An 18,287-nucleotide genomic window follows, 5' to 3' on the forward strand; every position below is an offset into this window, starting at 1 on the left:
CAATCTTGTAATTTCGCTATCACAGTCGCTGCACGGCTATTTTCTGGTCTCTCCAGAGATGTTCAAGTCCGGGCTCTGGCTGGGTCACTCAAGGACATTCAGAGACTTGTCCCGAAGCCACTCCTACATTGTTTTGGCTGTGTGCTTGGGGTTGTTGTCCTGTTGGATGATGAACATTCACCCCAGTTTGAGGTCCTGAGAGGTCTGGAGCATGTTCTCAAAGTATCTCTTTGTACTTTGCTCCGTTCATCTTTCCCTCGATCCTGACTAGTCTCCCAGTCTCTGCCGCTGAAAAACATCCCCACAGCCTGATGCTGCCACCACCATGCTTAACCGTATGCATGGTGCCAGGTTTCCTCCAGACGTGGTGCTTGGCATTCAGGCCAACGAGTTCAATCTTGGTTTCCAGAGAATCTTGTTTCTCATGGTCTGAGAGTCTTTACGTGCCTTTTGGCAACTCCAAGCGGGCTGTCATGTGCCTTTTTACTGAGGAATGACTTCCGTCTGGCCACTCCACCGTAAAGGCCTGATTGGTGGAGTGTTGCAGAGATGGTTGTCCTTCTGGAAGGTTCTCCCATCTCCACAGAGGAACTCTGACAAGCTCCAGTCTGCCCATCGGGTTCTTTGTCACCTCCCTGACCAAGGCCCTTCTCCCCCGATTGCTCAGTTTGGCTGGGCGGCCAGCTCTAGGAAGGGTCTTGGTGATTCCAAACTTCTTCCGTTTAAGAATGATGGAGACCACGGTGTTCTTGGGAACCTTCAATGCTGCAGACATTTTTTTGGTACCCTTCCCCAGATCTGTGCCTTTACACAATCCTGTTTTGGAGCTCTATGGACAATTCCTTCGACCTCATGGCTTGGTTTTTGCTCTGACATGCGCTGTCAACTGTGGGACCTTTATATAGACAGGTGTTTGCCTTTCCAAATAATGTGCAATCAATTGAATTTGCCACAGGTGGACTCCAAACAAGATGTGGTAACATTTCACGGATGATCAATCGAAACAGGATGCACCAGAGCTCAATCTCGATTCTCATAGCGAAGGGTCTGAATACTTATGTAAATAAGGTATTACTGTTATTTTTAATTAATTTGCAAACATTTCTAAACCTGTTTTCGCTTTGTCGTTATAGGGTATTGTTGGTCGATTTCATGAGGGCAACATTTTTTAAAATCCATTTCAGAATAAGGCTGTAGCATAACAAAATGTGGAGAAAGTCGAGGGGTCAGAAACGTTCCGAAGGCACTGTATGCCATGTGTGCTGAATTCATATAATGATAGGACTGCTAGACAAGTTGTACACAGTGTAGGAATATGAATCCTTTGTTAATCTCTGGTCTAAATGTTTCTTCATGTGCACTTTTTGTAAGGAAATACCTTGACCCTTTTCCTTAATGAATAAAGTAAGTCATTACCAGCTTTGAGAAAGGAACTGTAGTTCTTATGCATTATAGTATAATATGTAGTGGTGTCTGCCTGTCATTGACGCACAAGCAAATCTCTTATGTTTATCTTCCCTCATCCATTCGCTGTTTAGCATAAAAATGCTTTAGAGGTTGAGTGTCCTCTCCACAGTTTCTGCATGCTAACCATAGCCCCACCCCTCACATATCCTCTCCCAATGGACACCTGCTCCATTGCATGCATCAAGGGACTCTAAACTCCTCCCACTCTGACTCAGCCCCTCCCTGTCCATGTACTTGGCTCCTCCCACCCCTGGTATGTCAACATTGGTTTTACAAGTTGTTATGATTGTTCTTGCATGAAAATAATGCAATTATGTGTAATAAATGTGTTAGATGCTTACTGATAATTGTGAGAAGTTCTGTGATACTTTTAATGTGTATTTAATGTGAGACTGATCCTGTACTGTAAGCAGTTGTCCAACATTTTCTGTAATACTGAAGTGAAGCAGATGAGCTCTAAATCTCGATCTGCCTGTATTTCTTTCAGAGATCCGCCTGAGGAAGCTGGTTGACGAGCGGGAGAACTTGATAGGACAGGTGAGGAAGGACATCTATCCATAGTCTGTCTGGGTCACTTGTTACGTTAGCTGAACTTCCCAACTGAATTGGCTACATTGGTGTTGCTGCTATTTCTTGTTTTTATAGGGCTGCAACTTTTCTCAATCTGAATCTGTAGGACCTAAAATGAACTTGCTGCAGCTAAATTGTGTATTAACTAACGTTAAATCATGCTTGGTTGAAATGATAGGCCGATAAACCGAGGTGCATGGGTGACTGGACTAAATTGAAGTCACTGTACAATGTGAAGTCACTCACTTACATACAGATGTTTTAACTATGTTCTGAATGTGGTCCTCCCTATAGGTGAAGAAACTGAAGGCCCAAGTAGAGCAAAAGAAATTGAGGAACGGGACTGAGGGCTCTAGCCCAGAGGGTGAGGTTCTGGAGAACGGCACAGACCCCCACATACAAGACCTGCAGAGTAAGAGCCACAGCTCCAATGCAGGCTTTTTGGTTCCTTGGCATCTGACACACACCTGAAATGTTGTGACCTATGAAATTAATAACTCGAGACATAAATTAATGTTAGTCCTAACAATGCGATTTCCATAGTATTCATATGCTGCACATCAGATCTTGCCCCCCACCCCCACCCCCCACACACACATTTGCAGGAGATGCCAGCAGGCAACTTAGTGACCTGAAGTTCAAACTTGTAAAATCAGAGCAGGAGGTGACCGCTTTGGAACAGAATGTAAGTGTACTGCCATTAACCTGGTTGATTGCAGAGTGATAATCATCACAGATAGTTACTATTAATTTGACTTGTTATTGGCTGAGATTCTCATGATTCTCACCAATCTGCAGGTTACCAGGCTCGAGGGTCAGGTGACCCGCTACAAGGGTGCATCAGAGAATGCAGAGAAAGTGGAAGACGAGTTGAAGGCTGAGAAACGTAAGCTGCAGAGAGAGGTATGGCCCCCAGCTGTCAGTCATGTGGCTTGAATCAAGCTGCTATGCAGAGACCAGATGTCAGGGGCCTACAATCGTCAGAACATTGCTTCTGATGTAACAGATATTAATTGTACTCTCCTTGCGTTGTGTTTAGTTCAAAGAAGTCACCCCAGCCAGTGGTCCCAGTTGAGCATTTTTTATTACCTGTGATTAAATAGGAAACAGCACGTTAGTTGTGCAGGGCTTAATGATGTTGATGGCTGTCAATGGTAAAATATGTAGCATGACAACTGTGTTAGCAGTGAGCTTATGTGACCATTACATCAGTGCATGCTAGCTAACACACTCGTATACCAAAGCACATCCCAGAAAGCCCCTTAATCCCTGACAGGTACCATATACCCACACATGTATAATCCAGGATTGTACAGCAAACTGGTACACATTGTAAAATATAAAAATAGAATACAGTATTCAGAACGTGACTTACCCCTTGCATCACGTTTTCATACTGGGGAGACCTGACAATCGATCTCTCCCTATCTGCAAGGGGGGCAACAACACGCCTTATTGTCATTGGAATTGAACCAACCAATAATAGCGCTTGAACATTTAAATACGCATTTCTTTAGAGGCAAGCGGAAACATAACCAACCCTGTTACACACACTTGGTAGACTGTGAAGTAAGGGAATTGGGCTGTAAGGTAACATTTATTGTATTTATTTTAATACAAAAACATTGGAGCAGTATGTTACTAATTCATTGTTGATCTTGAATAATAGCGTCTCCGATTTAAAGTTAATGATTGATCTTTGTGCCTTCTGTTCCTTCCGTGATGGCAGTTGCGGTCAACGCTGGATAAGATTGACGAACTTGAGTCGAACAACAGCCACCTCTCCAAGCGGCTGGACAAGATGAAGGCCAATCGCACCACGGCACCGACTCCCTAACGATGACCTGCCAGCATAATTCCGACCCTATCCTGTCTGTCCACCAATGGCTGTCCACATATGACGGAGTGTCCGACCTTGCATTGAGCTCTCCTCTCCATCTGCCTCGCAACCTTATGAAAAGAACCTTGAGAAATTTGAGATCCTAATCGCTGAAGCGCACAACACACAAAAATGCGTGATGTGCCATTTTCTTAATGTCTTTGTTTTTTCCAATGATGAGAATTCTTCATAGCCATATGTGCCTGTCTGCCTCACTTCCTCTACCAGGGGGTGGCGCTGCTCTGCACCAGAGAATTATAGGAAATGTGGCGCTACAGGGGGGGGCGCCTTGGGACTGGAGGGGGTTCTTTGGACCGCACTGGCTGCTTGGGCTACATGGCGCTCCTATCCACCCCACATCCCCAGTGTACAGACTAATACTGGATGTCCCTCTGTCCTGAGCCACCCGCCTCCTCACTCAACCCCCTATGTCCACATTTACTAAACCGAGAGGACATGGCCTAAACTGGGTGAACATGGTGTACTGTGTATATGAGAGCATTTATTGTGTGCACTTGTATGATTGTTTTTGTTTTTTTTCCCGCTCTTATACCCTGCATTTCTCTCATCTGTGTCCTAAAGCCAAAGTATGAGCACATTTTACCGTGGTTGGGTGTGTATGTTTGTTACCTGTTGTGTCTCAAGTCCAAGGGCTTGTGTAGTCTAAAGGCCATGGAAGGTTGTGTGTGCATCCCACCTTCCCAGGCTACACCGTCTCTATTACCACAATCAATATAATTGTCACACAGAATGTTTTTACATGCCGACGTGATTTCAACCATTTTTCTAACTCAGATTCCAGTTGGTCCAGTTGGTTGCCGTAACTAGGTTTCCCCTTTTATCTGTGGATTAATTGTCATAGTAGAGAACACACGTGTGACTCAAAATAGGTCAAAATTCTAGAAAGATCCAGCAAAAAAAGGACCTTGTACATTTCAGGTAAAATAACAACTCAATGTTTCTATACCAGGACAAAATAGATAGCAACAGCAAGCTAACATCACTAAATGTCCATGAATGTTTCACCTGTGTTTCAACCCGGTGGGGATAGACACAAGTCAACATGCGCACAAGTTGTCAGGTGCACACTGATGTGCCAAATCTTGACATAGTGTATTATTATAGGTTATACCATGGCATTGTTGAATACTCCTTTCTCATTGGCTTGAAGGACATTCTAGAGCGGGCATTATTTCCCTATAATGCACAGTATATTTGCACGGTCAAATTCAAAGGCTATAGTTAATTTTTACATGTTTTGTTTAAGCTGCTTTTAAAAGCAAAAGTTCAATTAAAAACAGTGTTGGTACTGTTGAATTCAATTTTCATAATAGCAAGCCAGGACTGATAGTTTGGTTAGCTAAACTAGAAAGTCTGTTTGGTTACCACAGCAACTACTGTAGCTAGCTATCTAGTAAACTTGCTAGTAACTTAATTACTCGCTAGCGCATCGTAGAACACACATTCCACGTCGTTCATTATTTTCCACGCACAGCCCCTCGTTGATTATCCCTTACATAAGCATTAGAATTATCCGCCTCAATATTTGCAGCCATAGGTGATAATATCTCTCTAGGAGCTTAACCGTCGTCAGTATTGTGGAGTAAGTATAATGTTAAAGGGTAACTCAACTAAAATCAAATCATAGTTTATTTGTCACGTGCTCCAAATACAACAGGTTCACCTTACAGTGAAATGCTTACTTACTGGCCCTAACCAACAGTGCAATCTTAGAGTAAAAAAATAGGTATTTGGTGAACAATAGATAAGTAAAGAAATAAACAACAGTAAAAAGACAGTGAAAAATAACAGTAGTGTTAGAGTTGCGTTAATTCGAATCTGGTATCAGGATAAATATGACAATGAGTCACCGATTGTATACTATGTATTTTTTATTAGCTAAGCAATAAGTGGTAAATGCAATTTCCGTATATATGGGCTCTCTGTCCCACCTCGCAGGGCAAACAGAGAACTGTCTTGTTCTTGACAAAGATATTATAAATATACTCTGACAGAAATAGTTCCTGCTTCCGAGCCGGCCTGTCAGAGTAGAGACTGGGCGTGGTTTAGACTGACCCAGCCTATCGTTGATTGTTGGCGCAGAGCTGGTCCCAGCCCCCTTAGCGCTTCAGCGGTCAGTGTTGTAGCTGTGTAGAATATACAGTTATCAGGCACCTGGCTCCTGTTATCTAACAAAAGACTGTTTGTTCTCGCAACACTACGTTCTGAATGTGCCCCCCCTACTCATTGCACAGTTCCTGTCTTCATGTTATTCTGTATTTTTCCATCATGAGAAAGGCCCATGGCCCTGAAACTGTTAACAATGATTCAAGTCAGCTATGTTGCATAACACATACATACATCCACACAAGCCAACAGCAGAGAATATTCAATCACATATATGGTAACGGGCTATAGTGCATAACACAGAATCCTCATAATAGCGAGGCTATATACAGTAGCAAGGCTACATACAGGCACCAGTTAGTTGGGCTAATTGAGGTAGTATGTACAGTTGAAGTCGGAAGTTTACATACACTTAGGTTGGAGGCATTAAGACTCGTTTTTCAACCAATCCTATCTCAGAACTTCTTGATCTTAACCAGTCAGGCTTCAAGGCAGGTCACTCAACCAAGACTGCTCTTCTCTGTGTCACGGAGGCAGGCAGCAGGTAGCCTAGTGGTTAGTGTTGGCAGGCTGCTCCAACCAGGTGACGTGGAGAGGATCTGCACCACGTACTCTCACTACTGGTCTCCCCCAGGACTCGGTTATAGACCCACTCTTCTTTCTATACACCAAGTCACTCGGCTCCATCATATCCTCACATGGTCTCTCCTATCATTGCTGTGCAGATGTCACTCAACTGATTTTTCTCCTTTCCTCACTTCTGACACCCAGTTGTTGACACCCATTTTTGCACAACTGGCAGATATCTCAGCTTGGATGTCAGCCCACCACATCAAGCATAACCTCAAAAGGATGGAGATGCTCTTCCTCTCTGGGAAGGTCTGCCAGCACCAAGACCTCTCGATCACGGTTGACAACTCCACGGTGTTCCCCTCCGAGTGCAAAGAACTTTGGCGTGACCCTGGACAACACCCCGTCATTCTCTGCAAACATCAAAGCAGTGACTTGTTCCTGCAGGTTCATGCTCTACAACTTCCACACAGTACAGCCCTACCTCACACAACTCGCTGTTGGCTAGGCTCCCCGCTTTTGCCATCCCTTCCTGCAACGTATCCTGAATGCTGCAGCCCACCTGGTGTTCAACCTTCCCAAGTTCTACCATGTCATCCCCACTCCTCCACATGCTCCACTGGCTTCTAGTCAAAGCTCGCATCCACTACAAGACCTATGAAAGGGCAGCTCCAACTCAGCCCAGTGCAAGCTCTTCTCTGTCCTGACACCCCAATGGTGGAACCAGCTTCCCTCTGGGGCTAGAACAGCAGAGTCCCTGCCCATCTTCCGAAAACATCTGAAACCCTACCTCTTCTAAGAGTAATTTAAATAAATCCCCCTCGCACCGCCACCTCACAAAAAAAAAAAAAAACATTTTGTGAACTACCACTCTAAATTGACTTTCTTCCCCCCTTACTAGCTCAGACTTTTCTGATAGCTACTTTATTGAGGAAAAATGTACTTACTATGTCTGTGATGTGTTGTTGTCCCACCTAGCTATCTTTAAGGGGAATTTCACCCTGGCTCTGCAATGGCTTATAGTCATTACTATACGAACAACGCTACGCTTCTATCATAAACATCACAATTATCCAAACCACAAGATGGTACTCGCACATTTTCATTTCACTGGTAGACTCAAAGTTTTGACTCCCTATGTATTCGTCTGCTCATAGTGAACCAAAGTCCGGCATTCATAGCGAATGCCAATAAAGGCCGCCCGGTTGTGGGGGCTTCGCTATATTTAGTGAGTATTCAGACCCCTCTAGTGACACATTTTCAAAAAAGCGACTAGCGACAAATCTAGCGACTTTTTCTGGTGTTATTGGAGACTGACGTGAAAGCACGTATCTTTCTTCCTCTTCTCAACGAGCAGCAGGTGCTGCCTTGTGCCCCACCCCCGTCCCAGAGCACTCACAGGCCGCTCAGTCCTCGAGCAGCAGTCGGAGCAGGAGATGTTCACCCCTCCGCGTCCAGACTGCAAATGAATCGCGCATGCGGGAAGCCGCCGCTGGCTGATCCCGCCCTGGTTTACTTTTTTTTTTTTTAAGCTATTAACCTGAATTAGGGCCAGTTACCATAATTTTCTCACATTGCCATTGACAGTTATTTCTATTGTCTCTTTTTGGTCCATTTATATTGTTAATGTGGATTGTATACAACAACAAAATATTATGGTTAAAAATGTTAATGTTTTACTGTGACTTGTTGTAGGCTCCCAACTGCACCATGAGGTTAAAAACCAAACCAAATTAAGAAAACGAAACTAAAAAAAAAAAAAAAATTAAATCAAATTTAAAAAAATCTAATAAAAACTCCGCCAGAGTGTCTCTTTCGTGTCACTTTTGCCGGTCCCAAGACCGGATAAAGGAGGAGGGTTGGAATTGTGACATAAAAAAAAGAATCGGCAGAAGAAAGCTCCTTTGTAATTTTAAACATTATTTAGGGTGTTTTTTACTCACTTTTTGTCTCTCCCACGACGTTATTCCTCTCTCCTACAGCGTCCATCACAATTACATGCACATGGCAAATTATGCAAATTAGACGATGACGTCATTAAGCGCCTTCTATCGACTTTTAGGACAGCCAATAGCTAATTTCCTTACTGAGGAGTTGGCAACACTGCTTCCCACAAACTTGAATAATGGAGTTGTTTACTTCGAATGACCAACACAGTAATCTTACAACTTCTCTAGCTAATTTTTTGGGGAAACAGTTTTTGACTAATGTTTGTCATCATGCCCATGTGGTGTTCTGTGCCTGGCTGTACTAATTACACACAAGGGTGAAAATTAGTTACCTTTTACGGTTCTACCTACCAGAGATTCACCCCGATTCTGCTAGTGACTTGCGGCCATCAAGAATGATGCGGTGACTAAAGATTATCAGAGGGATGTTCAGACTGAACCGATGGGGGGGGAATCCATTTCGACGTCAACTGAGAAATGATGTGATACCATAGATTATGGTCCTCCACAACAAAACGGACAATTCTCAATTAGATTTAACCTAACGTTAGCTAGCTAACTAATGTGTCATTCCTGTATTGAACTCTGAAAGACATCAGCTAAATCTTATCGTTTGGTATACACACTGTCAACACAATTTCAGTTCCATCTTTGACTGATGTTAGCTAACGTAAACTGGCTAATGTTACTCTTATTTGGTATCTCAATTTGGTAGCCGTCTATTCCACCCTTGTCTGGAAAACACTAAAAATATAATTGTTATAGCTAACTCACTCTCTGTTTGTGTGTTGGTAGGAATGATGAATGTATATAAATTGTCTTTGGTTGGTTAGTTGGTCCTCAGCCAGTCTCGGCTGGCTAGCAATCTTGCTGCCAATTTAGTGACGCTAGTTAGCTAACAGCAAGTTAAAAATATTGAAATGTCCATGTTAGGTATGCTTAGCTAGCCAGTCTAATAGAGATAAATACAATTACTGGGGTGGTTACATTGTGGAATCTGATTCCACCAACATGCATTTTCAACCCCTAGCTCTGCACAAGGTGAAGATAAGTTGGCCAAAATATTTACAAATTGATGGCATAATTTACAGTAAGCATGATAAAAATTAATTGGGTAGTGTTTGTTTGGTTTGTGTTATTGGATTACAGGTGGTTAGATGTAACCTGAGGGGCACAGAGTACCTTCCAGACAATGTACTCAATTTAGTCTACCCCTCTTCTCTTTTTACCTTTTCTTTTAGTTCAAATTCAAGCTATTTGGAGTCATTCCACAGTGACCTGCTGAGAAATCCCCCAAAGCAGGGACATTTTGGCTACACAAGCATGAGGAAGCAGACACCTTGCGGTTATGGAGCACAACAACATTCTGGCTCTCCATGGAGGAGGTGGTGTGGGGGTGCTTTGCTAGTGGTACTGTCTGTGATTTATTTAGAATTCAAGGCACACTTAACCAGCATGGCTACCACAGCATTCTGCAGTGATACTCCATCCCATCTGGTTTGCACTTAGTGTGAATATCATTTGTTTTTCAATGGGACAATGACCAACACACCTCCAGGATGTGTAAGGGCTATTTGACCAAGGAGAGTGATGGAGTGCTGCATCAGATGACCTGTCCTCCACAATCGCCCGACCTAAACCCAATTGAGATGGTTTGGGATGAGTTGGACCGCAGAGTGAAGGAAACGCAGCCAACAAGTGCTCGACATATGTGGAAACTCCTTCAAGACTGTTGGAAAAGCATTCCAGGTGAAGCTGGTTAAGAGAATGCCAAGAGTGTGCAAAGCTGTCATCAAGGCAAAGGGTGGCTACTTTGAAAAATCTCAAATATAAAATACATTTTGATTTGTTTAACACCTTGTTGGTTACTACATGATTCCATATGTGTTATTTCATAGTTTTGATGTCTTCACTATTCTACAATGTAAAAATAAAGAAAAGCCCTTGAATGAGTAGGTGTGATCCTGTTGATTGCATGTTGATTAGTTTCAGTGCTATCTGGGTTGTTAATTGGATTCGCCCAGAAGTTCTTGATTTATAGTTTATTTGTATTGTACATTTTAATTATTTGTGTACTTGTTTGACATTTTACTACACAGTGTTAGGATATAGTAGCATGAGCTTTCGCTATAACAGCTGCTAAACTGTGTAAGAGACCAATAAACTTTTTTTTAATTTAACTAGATTTTTTATTTCCGAAAGAGATGGCTTACTATTGTATAAATGTCTCGTACAAAATTGTCTTTATCCACTCATGTAAAGACAGGGAGTGAAACTTTCTCCTGGTGTTCCATAACTTAATTTTATAGACCTGAACTCGACAGATATTATGGCTGAAGTTCCATATGCGAGCATGTATCAGTGTGACACTGTTTACCTTCCGCAAAAATGGAACCGTAGTATACTAGCCATCAGTGGGTGAATGTTGTGTTTATATTACTTAAAAATACAAAGATAAAAAATATATATAGAAATATCAAATATGTTAAGTACACATTAAGTAATGTAGGAATTATATCTAAAACCTTCCTACTTTTAGATTTTTATCGTCAGAGGTTGTATAGAAACCAAGTAATGTGTACCCATGTTTTCTGTCGGACGATGCAGACTAAAGGACCGAGTTGCGGTGGGAGGAAAAGATGGCGCTGTCCATGTTAAGAGGTTGTTACCGTAGCAGGCCGCCTTCAGTACTGATTCGTTTCTTGAAACCTGATCACGTTGTGCAGCCCCAGTCCAACAAGACTACTCGCCTGGCTCCAACTTTGTCCGTTGGTGTCATTTCCACAGTCCGATCTTACAGCTCTGATCGAGGTGGAGGTAAACAAAACCAGAAGGTGGTTGTGGTTGGCATCCCCAACCCTTTCATATGGTTTCGAACCCGAATATACTATTTTTTGATTCGGGTTTATTTTGACAAGGAATTCAAAATCGAAGAATTCACAGAGGGATCTAAACAGGTAGGTAGGATACAGTCCGTGGAATAAGTAGTCTCTAGCTAGTTAGACCAGAAATACTTAATTTCTTATTAAAGTATGCTTGACTAATACCACAGCTTGCCAAGAGAAACAACGTGGGCGTTACTGCAAGCTAAGTTTTGTACACAATCCAGTTCTTGTGAAATGTTTGACTGTTTCCCCTTCTAATCATGAACAGTTGAACTGGTTCCTTAGTGCATCTTACATAATTGTTACGTTGTGTTATAGCTCAAATATAATATGTTGTTGCAGGCATTCTCCCATGTTTCAAGACTGTTGTCAGGGAGTCAATTTGAGTCTCTTGAAGGTCTGGTTGCTAAAGACGTGAGTATTATATTCTCAGACATTTTTGCACAAGTCATTTCAGTGTAGAATTGATAGGAGAGCTGCTAGTGGGTTGGGGGGTGGCAGCCAGCCCTAGCGGTTGAGAACATTGTAACCAAAAGGTTGCTGGTTCAAATCCTCAAGCTGACTAGGTCAAAAATATGCCAATGTGCCCTTGTGCAAAGCACTTAACCCTGATAGCTTCTGTAAGTCATTCTGGATACTAGCGTCTGTTAAATTAGGGGTTCCTAAGCTTTTTCACTCAAGCCCCCCCCTTCCAGCATTGGGGAACATCCTCCGCCCCCCTTCCAGCATTAGGGGAACATCTTCTCCCCACGTCAGTTTCTATGGGCACAACCACTCTTCATGACACAAACTGTTCACACCCCTCTGTTTTTTTTCTTTCTTTCTTGCAATTCTATACATTTTGCCTTGTCTAATGTGTATTCATGTGATATTTGAGTGACTCAAATATTACAACATAATCTATGGGCTAAATGTCGCTGACATGGGCTAGTTCATCTAGACATTTCTTACAAGTTATAAATGTCTCTTTAAGGCAGGGTTTCCCAAACTCAGGGCCGAGTTTGGAAAAGCCTGCTCTAAGGTGTGCAATGACTGACATGACGAGAGGAAAACTGACGATGCACTACCCAATTTTGAAATTGCAACTATTACAGCTTTCAGGGGTAGGTTGTTAGCCGGACTGCCGAACTACTGTGCTAAATAACTAAAATATAAATGTATACCACGTTATCTGCAGGCATTAGGCCCTTTCTCATATTTCCTCTCTGCATTTTCTCCCTCACAGCTGATTGCAAAACTGGAAGAGAAATGTGCTCTGCTCCCTCCCAGCCACCTGCAAGCACTTTCTGCTGATCCGGAAGACTTGATGTACACAACACCAGGGGATGTTGGCATCTGTTATGATGATGATGGTAAGAGCCAGGTTATATCTACACAGCAAAAAACAACACACTAAACCACCTACTCCTTTACTATGACTGATCATTTCTGATGTCAACAGTCAGTAATATGTTAACTAAATGTGGGTGGATTCCAATAAAATTATGTATTTCCTTTTGTATAGACTTCGATTGCATATCTGTAAGAATTGAATAAGTGATTGGATTAGTAAGCACTGTGCCATTACATTTCAGATTGACAAATGGGAGCTCATCAAGGGAAGGAAATTAGTTATCACAGTAGTCTCATTCACCAGAGCCTGTATGCCTGGTGTGCAATAAATGCATTTGCCATAAGAACTGAATGACCTGGCATAGGCGTTTTTAGGGCTGGCACTATTACCGTGTAACTGACGTTTATGGATGAAAACTGTCCTGAAAATAAAATTATATTATTTTTTTTCCTTTATTTAACCAGGCAAGTCAGTTAAGAACAAATTCTTATTTTCAATGACGGCCTAGGAACAGTGGGTTAACTGCCTGTTCAGGGGCAGAACGACAGATTTGTACCTTGTCAGCTCGGGGATTTGAACTTGCAACCTTCCGGTTCCTAGTCCAACGCTCTAACCACTAGGCTACCCTGCCACCCATTGGGAACCGCAGGTGGGAATTTTGATCTGGTTACATGTACATTGAACAACACAGCAGCTTTTCAGCATGCTTTGTTATTTCTGTATAACAAAAAAATAAACGACGAATTTGTTATGTTGTTATTACGTAAATATTGACTCGGAGTATGGCTGCCTGGTATTGTGATGCAATGATTTCCATGGTAATGTAAATATTCATTCAAATTATGTTAACATGGCTCATGCAATGACATTTATTTTTTGTAAGGTCAAGTAAGTTGAATCAACAAATCACAGCATATTGATGGGTACACTTCCTGCTTTTACATCTTGATTTTAATCATCCAAAATTCTATGACTGTCACAGCCCTACTGTAGGCGTTTTGTTGTTGTTACAAAAACATTCATCTCTATTCTTTCAGGGCGGAAGTTTGTCAGTATTCTGATGAGGTACTGGTATCTAACAAGTGCCCGGTTGCCTGAGGAATCATTGGAGGGAACACGCATCTTTCAGGTGGCCATAGGTGGTGAGGGTGAGCCAGAGACTAAGAGATTGCTCACAGCGAACTATGAGTGAGTTTTTTGTTTGTTATTGTTGCTAAAGTATAATGTTCACAGTTGATTTAATGGTCTGCAGTTGGAAGTGGCTGTGATAAAGCAATTCAAGTATCTCTCTGACAAATAGAAAGCATTAAGTCTGCAAACAGTCTTAGATCCTAGATCTGTTCCCAAGGAAACAACTACCTGCAGTAACCTCCTTTGCATGACTGTCAAGTGTCTCACGTGCTTAATGTTTACACTTCCTGTTTAACAACCCTTTTATCCATCATGGCTTTTTGCAGATTCCAAAGGGAGTTTACTAAGGGGGTGCCGCCGGACTGGACCATCACCAGGATAGAGCACTCCAAGCTGCTGGATTAAACTGGGATTGTGAATGGAGATTATAGGGGGAAATGGAGAGTAGTAGAGAGACATAGAATGGAAGACCATCCTTCTTCCTGACCCTACAAGAATATCCCCCTAACTGCTAAAATCTTGAGATGCTCCTCAGGAGCAAAATAGCTCTCAAAACTCAAGACCAGAAAATATATGGGGAATATTCAGGGCAAACTTTCTATCTGCCAGAAGTCACATACTATCCACTGTAGAAAAAGAGCAAAATTCAAACATGTCTGTTCATAATTGTACTACTATACGGAAGTCTGTGTAAGACCAGGTTGTTGAGTTTTTTTGCCCTTGTCTCAGCAAGCACCGCAATCAGTGGTCAAAACTAGGCTTTGTCAGTTCTGCCTCTAAGGCCTGAGATTCATTATTTTGTTTAATGGGGAGGGTAGACAAGGGGCATACAGACAGTGTGAAAATTAGCTCTGTATTGAGATTCACCATATTGAGATTCTGTCTTCGATCTGCTGCTGTCCACGCTTTGGTGTCTTCAAGTAGAGCGTGCACACAGACTGAAGAAAATGTCACACTTTCTGTTTAGGTTTCAGATGTAAACAAAACAAAATGATGATAATTCAAGCATGCCCTGAGCAAACCTTTCTCAAACCTCCTTGTACTCTTGCTTTCACACACTCAATAGTTATGTAGAGAGGATGAATTCCAACTATGCCATAAAAATTACTATAGCTACTGTTTCCATTTCTTGAGATGTGCTCTGTCACCAGAATAGTCCATCTGAACATAAGTGATAACCAATTACTGTTGGTGACTGAAAGTATACAGTTGAAGTTGGAAGTTTACATACATTTAGGTTGGAGTCATTAAAAACTTGTGTTTCAACCACTCCACACATTTCTTGTTAACAAACTATAGTTTTGGCAAGTCGGTCAGGACATCTACTCTGTGCATGACACAAGTAATTTTTCCAACAATTGTTTACAGACAGATTATTTCACTTATAATTCACTGTATCATAATTCCCGTGGGTCAGAAGTTTACATACACTAAGTTGACTGTCTTTAAACAGCTTGGAAAATTCCAGAAAAGGATGTCATGGCTTTAGAAGCTTCTGATAGGCTAATTGACATCATCTTAGTCAATTGGAGTTGTACCTGTGGATGTATTTAAAGGCCTACCTTCAAACTCAGTGCCTCTTTGCTTGACATCATGGGAAAATCAAAAGAAATCAGCCAAGACCTCAGACATTTTTTTTTGTAGACCTCCACAGGTCTGGTTCATCCTTGGGAGCAATTTCCAAACGCCTGAATGTACCACGTTCATCTGCACAAACAATAGTACTCAAGTATAAACACCATGGGATCATGCAGCCGTCATACCGCTCAGTAAGGAGACGCGTTCTGTCTCCTAGAGATTAACGTACTTTTGTGCGAAAAGTGCAAACCACAGCAGAGGACCTTGTGAAGATACTGGAGGAAACCGGTACAAAAGTATCTATGTCCACAGTAAAATTAGTCCTATATCAACATAACCTGAAAGGCCGCTCAGCAAGAAAGAAGCCACTGCTCAAAAGCTGCCATAAAAAAGCCAGACTACGGTTTGCAACTGCACATGGGGACAAAGATTGTACTTTTTGGAGAAATGTCCTCTGGTCTGATGAAAAACAAAATAGAACTGTTTGGCCATAATGACCATCATTATGTTTGGAGGAAAAAGGTGGAGGCTTTCAAGCCAAAGAACCCCATCCCAACCGTGAAGCACGGGGGTGGCAGCATCATGTTGTGAGGGTGCTTTGCTGCAGGAGGGACTGGTGCACTTCACAAAATAGATGGCATCACGAGGAAAGAAAATTATGTGGATATATTGAAGCAACATCTCAAGACATCAGTCAGGAAGTTACAGCTTGGTCGCAAATCGGTCTTCCAACTGGACAATGACCCCAAGCATACTTCCAAAGTTGTGGCAAAATGGCTTAAGGACAACAAAGTCCAGGTATTGGAGTGGCCATCACAAAGCTCTGATCTTAATCCTATAGAAAATTTGTGGGCAGAACTGAAAAAGCGTGTGTGATCAAGGAGGCCTAGAAACCTGATTCAGTCACACCAGCTCTGTCAGGGGTAATGGGCCAAAATTCATTGTGGGAAGCTTCTGGAAGGCTACCTGAAACGTTTGACCCAAATTAGACTATTTAAAGGCATTGCTACCAAATACTAATGGAGTGTATGTAAACTTCTGACCTACTGGGAATGTGATGAAATAAATAAAAGCTGAAATAAATTATTCTCTATGATTATTCTGACATTTCACATTCTTAAAATAAAGTGGTGATCCTAACTGACCTAAGACAATTACTTTTTACTAGGATTAAAAGTCAGGAATTGTGAAAAACTGAGTTTAAATATATTTGGCTAAGGTGTATGTAAATTTCCCACTTCAACTGTATGTTTCTTCTTTTGTACAGTGAGTACTCTTTTGTGTGCACATGACTAGTAGTGATGCGATTGCATTCCCACTGACTCACATGAAAGTGTGTGTGTGTGTGTCAGTAGAAAACTACTCTCAGTCCATTGTGCAATTGTCTTTGGCAGTCACTCATTGTTATAAATCAATTAACATTTTAGTGAAATTATTATGTTGAAATGTGTTTTGTGCTTTCCCTCCCAAAACATATACACTGAAGTTTGGTAAACATGCAACATACATGTTAATATTATATATATCAAGATAATATGGTTTACATATGATTCAAATCAAATTTATTTATAAAGCCCTTCTTACATCAGCTGATATCTCAAATTGCTGTACAGAAACCCAGCCTAAAACCCCAAACAGCAAGCAATGCAGGTGTAGAAGCACGGTGGCTAGGAAAATCTCCCTAGAAAGGCCAGAAACTAGGAAGAAACCTAGAGAGGAACCAGGCTATGAGGGGTGGCCAGTCCTCTTCTGGCTGTGCCGGTGGAGATTATAACAGAACATGGCCAAGATGTTCGAATGTTCATAGATGACCAACAGAGTCAAATAATAATAAATAATCCAATTTTATTGGTCACATATACATATTTAGCAGATATTATTGTTTGTGTAGCAAAATGCATGTGTTCTTGTCCAACGGTGCAGTATAATAACAATTCACAACAATACACACATCTCAAAGTAAAATAATGGAATTAAGAAATATATAAATATTAGAACGAGCAATGTTGAAGAGCCCTGCAGTTGCGGAAGGTGCAGTTGCAGTACCAGGCAGTGATACCCCCAACAGTTACCACAGCCGTTACCATTGGCTATATCGTAAATATTCATGAAAGAAAATATAATTTAACATTTAAGTTGCATTTTTAAAAATCCCTATCAAAATCATTTTTGTTTTGTTTTAATGGCTGCGTCTAAATCCATCGCATGCCTTCTGCATCTCTGGTGTTTGTCAGACCAGGAGGCATCCAGAAAAGCGGTCTTCACACGAAAACATCTGTAGCGTCCAAACTGTTTGGGCTACAAAAATGTGACCCTTTTATGGAAAGATGAGACTCTCACGAACACAGTGGAGTTCTCCGTTCTGCTCTACGACCCCCAGAAGTGTCACAGGAATAGTCTGAAGTCGGTACCACTGATCTGCCAACTTCTGTCTGTAGCGTCCAAACTGTTGTCTACCCCATCATCAGAAGTTGAGACTCACTAACACATACAGTAGATGGGCTATGTACAGGTGCAGTAATCTATGAGCTGCTCTGACAGCTGGTGCTTAAAGCTAGTGAGGGAGATAAGTGTTTCCAGTTTCAGAGATTTTTGTAGTTCATTCCAGTCATTGGCAGCAGAGAACTGGAAGGAGAGGTGGCCAAAGGAAGAATTGGTTTTGGGGGTGACCAGAGAGATATACCTGCTGGAGCGCGTACTACTGGTGGGTGCTGCTATGGTGACCAGCGAGCTGAGATAAGGGGGACCTTTACCTAGCAGGGTCTTGTAGATGACCTGGAGCCAGTGGGTTTGGCGAC

The 18,287-nt window shown here is 42.0% G+C and overlaps 2 protein-coding genes across 6 annotated transcripts in view; both read left to right on the forward strand.

The window, feature by feature from the left end:
• LOC112224070 (leucine-rich repeat flightless-interacting protein 2) overlaps positions 1-4,517 on the forward strand; it is a 64,234-nt gene extending 59,717 nt beyond the window's left edge. Inside the window, exons 9-13 of one of the 5 annotated variants that reach the window (XM_042315160.1) lie at positions 1,955-2,004; positions 2,332-2,449; positions 2,643-2,722; positions 2,836-2,923; positions 3,767-4,517. In XM_042315160.1, coding sequence (XP_042171094.1) covers positions 1,955-2,004; positions 2,332-2,449; positions 2,643-2,722; positions 2,836-2,923; positions 3,767-3,786 — 356 coding nt within the window. In that variant the 3' untranslated portion in view covers positions 3,787-4,517. Of the gene's footprint in view, positions 1-1,954; positions 2,005-2,331; positions 2,450-2,642; positions 2,723-2,835; positions 2,941-3,766 lie in introns of all 5 variants that reach the window. The other 4 variants (XM_042315151.1, XM_042315146.1, XM_042315180.1 and 1 more) reach the window with 4 other exon arrangements.
• A 6,635-nt stretch (positions 4,518-11,152) lies between these two features.
• Positions 11,153-15,032, forward strand: LOC112234954 (m-AAA protease-interacting protein 1, mitochondrial). The gene is made up of 5 exons (XM_024403283.2): positions 11,153-11,519; positions 11,790-11,861; positions 12,673-12,799; positions 13,818-13,968; positions 14,238-15,032. The coding sequence occupies exons 1-5, from the start codon at positions 11,202-11,204 to the stop codon at positions 14,314-14,316; spliced, it is 747 nt and encodes a 248-aa protein (XP_024259051.1). The 5' UTR covers positions 11,153-11,201; the 3' UTR covers positions 14,317-15,032.
• Positions 15,033-18,287: the final 3,255 nt, after the last annotated feature.

This window comes from Oncorhynchus tshawytscha, linkage group LG03 (genome assembly GCF_018296145.1).
Source record: "Oncorhynchus tshawytscha isolate Ot180627B linkage group LG03, Otsh_v2.0, whole genome shotgun sequence".
Classification (NCBI taxonomy): Eukaryota; Metazoa; Chordata; class Actinopteri; order Salmoniformes; family Salmonidae; genus Oncorhynchus; species Oncorhynchus tshawytscha.

Coding starts and splice junctions, on each gene's coding strand:
- LOC112234954 (XM_024403283.2), top strand. CDS start 11,202: ATGGCGCTGTCCATGTTAAGAGGTTGTTACCGTAGCAGGCCGCCTTCA. Junction 11,862..12,672: donor AAGGTCTGGTTGCTAAAGAC/GTGAGTATTATA, acceptor TCTCCCTCACAG/CTGATTGCAAAACTGGAAGA. Junction 13,969..14,237: donor TTGCTCACAGCGAACTATGA/GTGAGTTTTTTG, acceptor GGCTTTTTGCAG/ATTCCAAAGGGAGTTTACTA.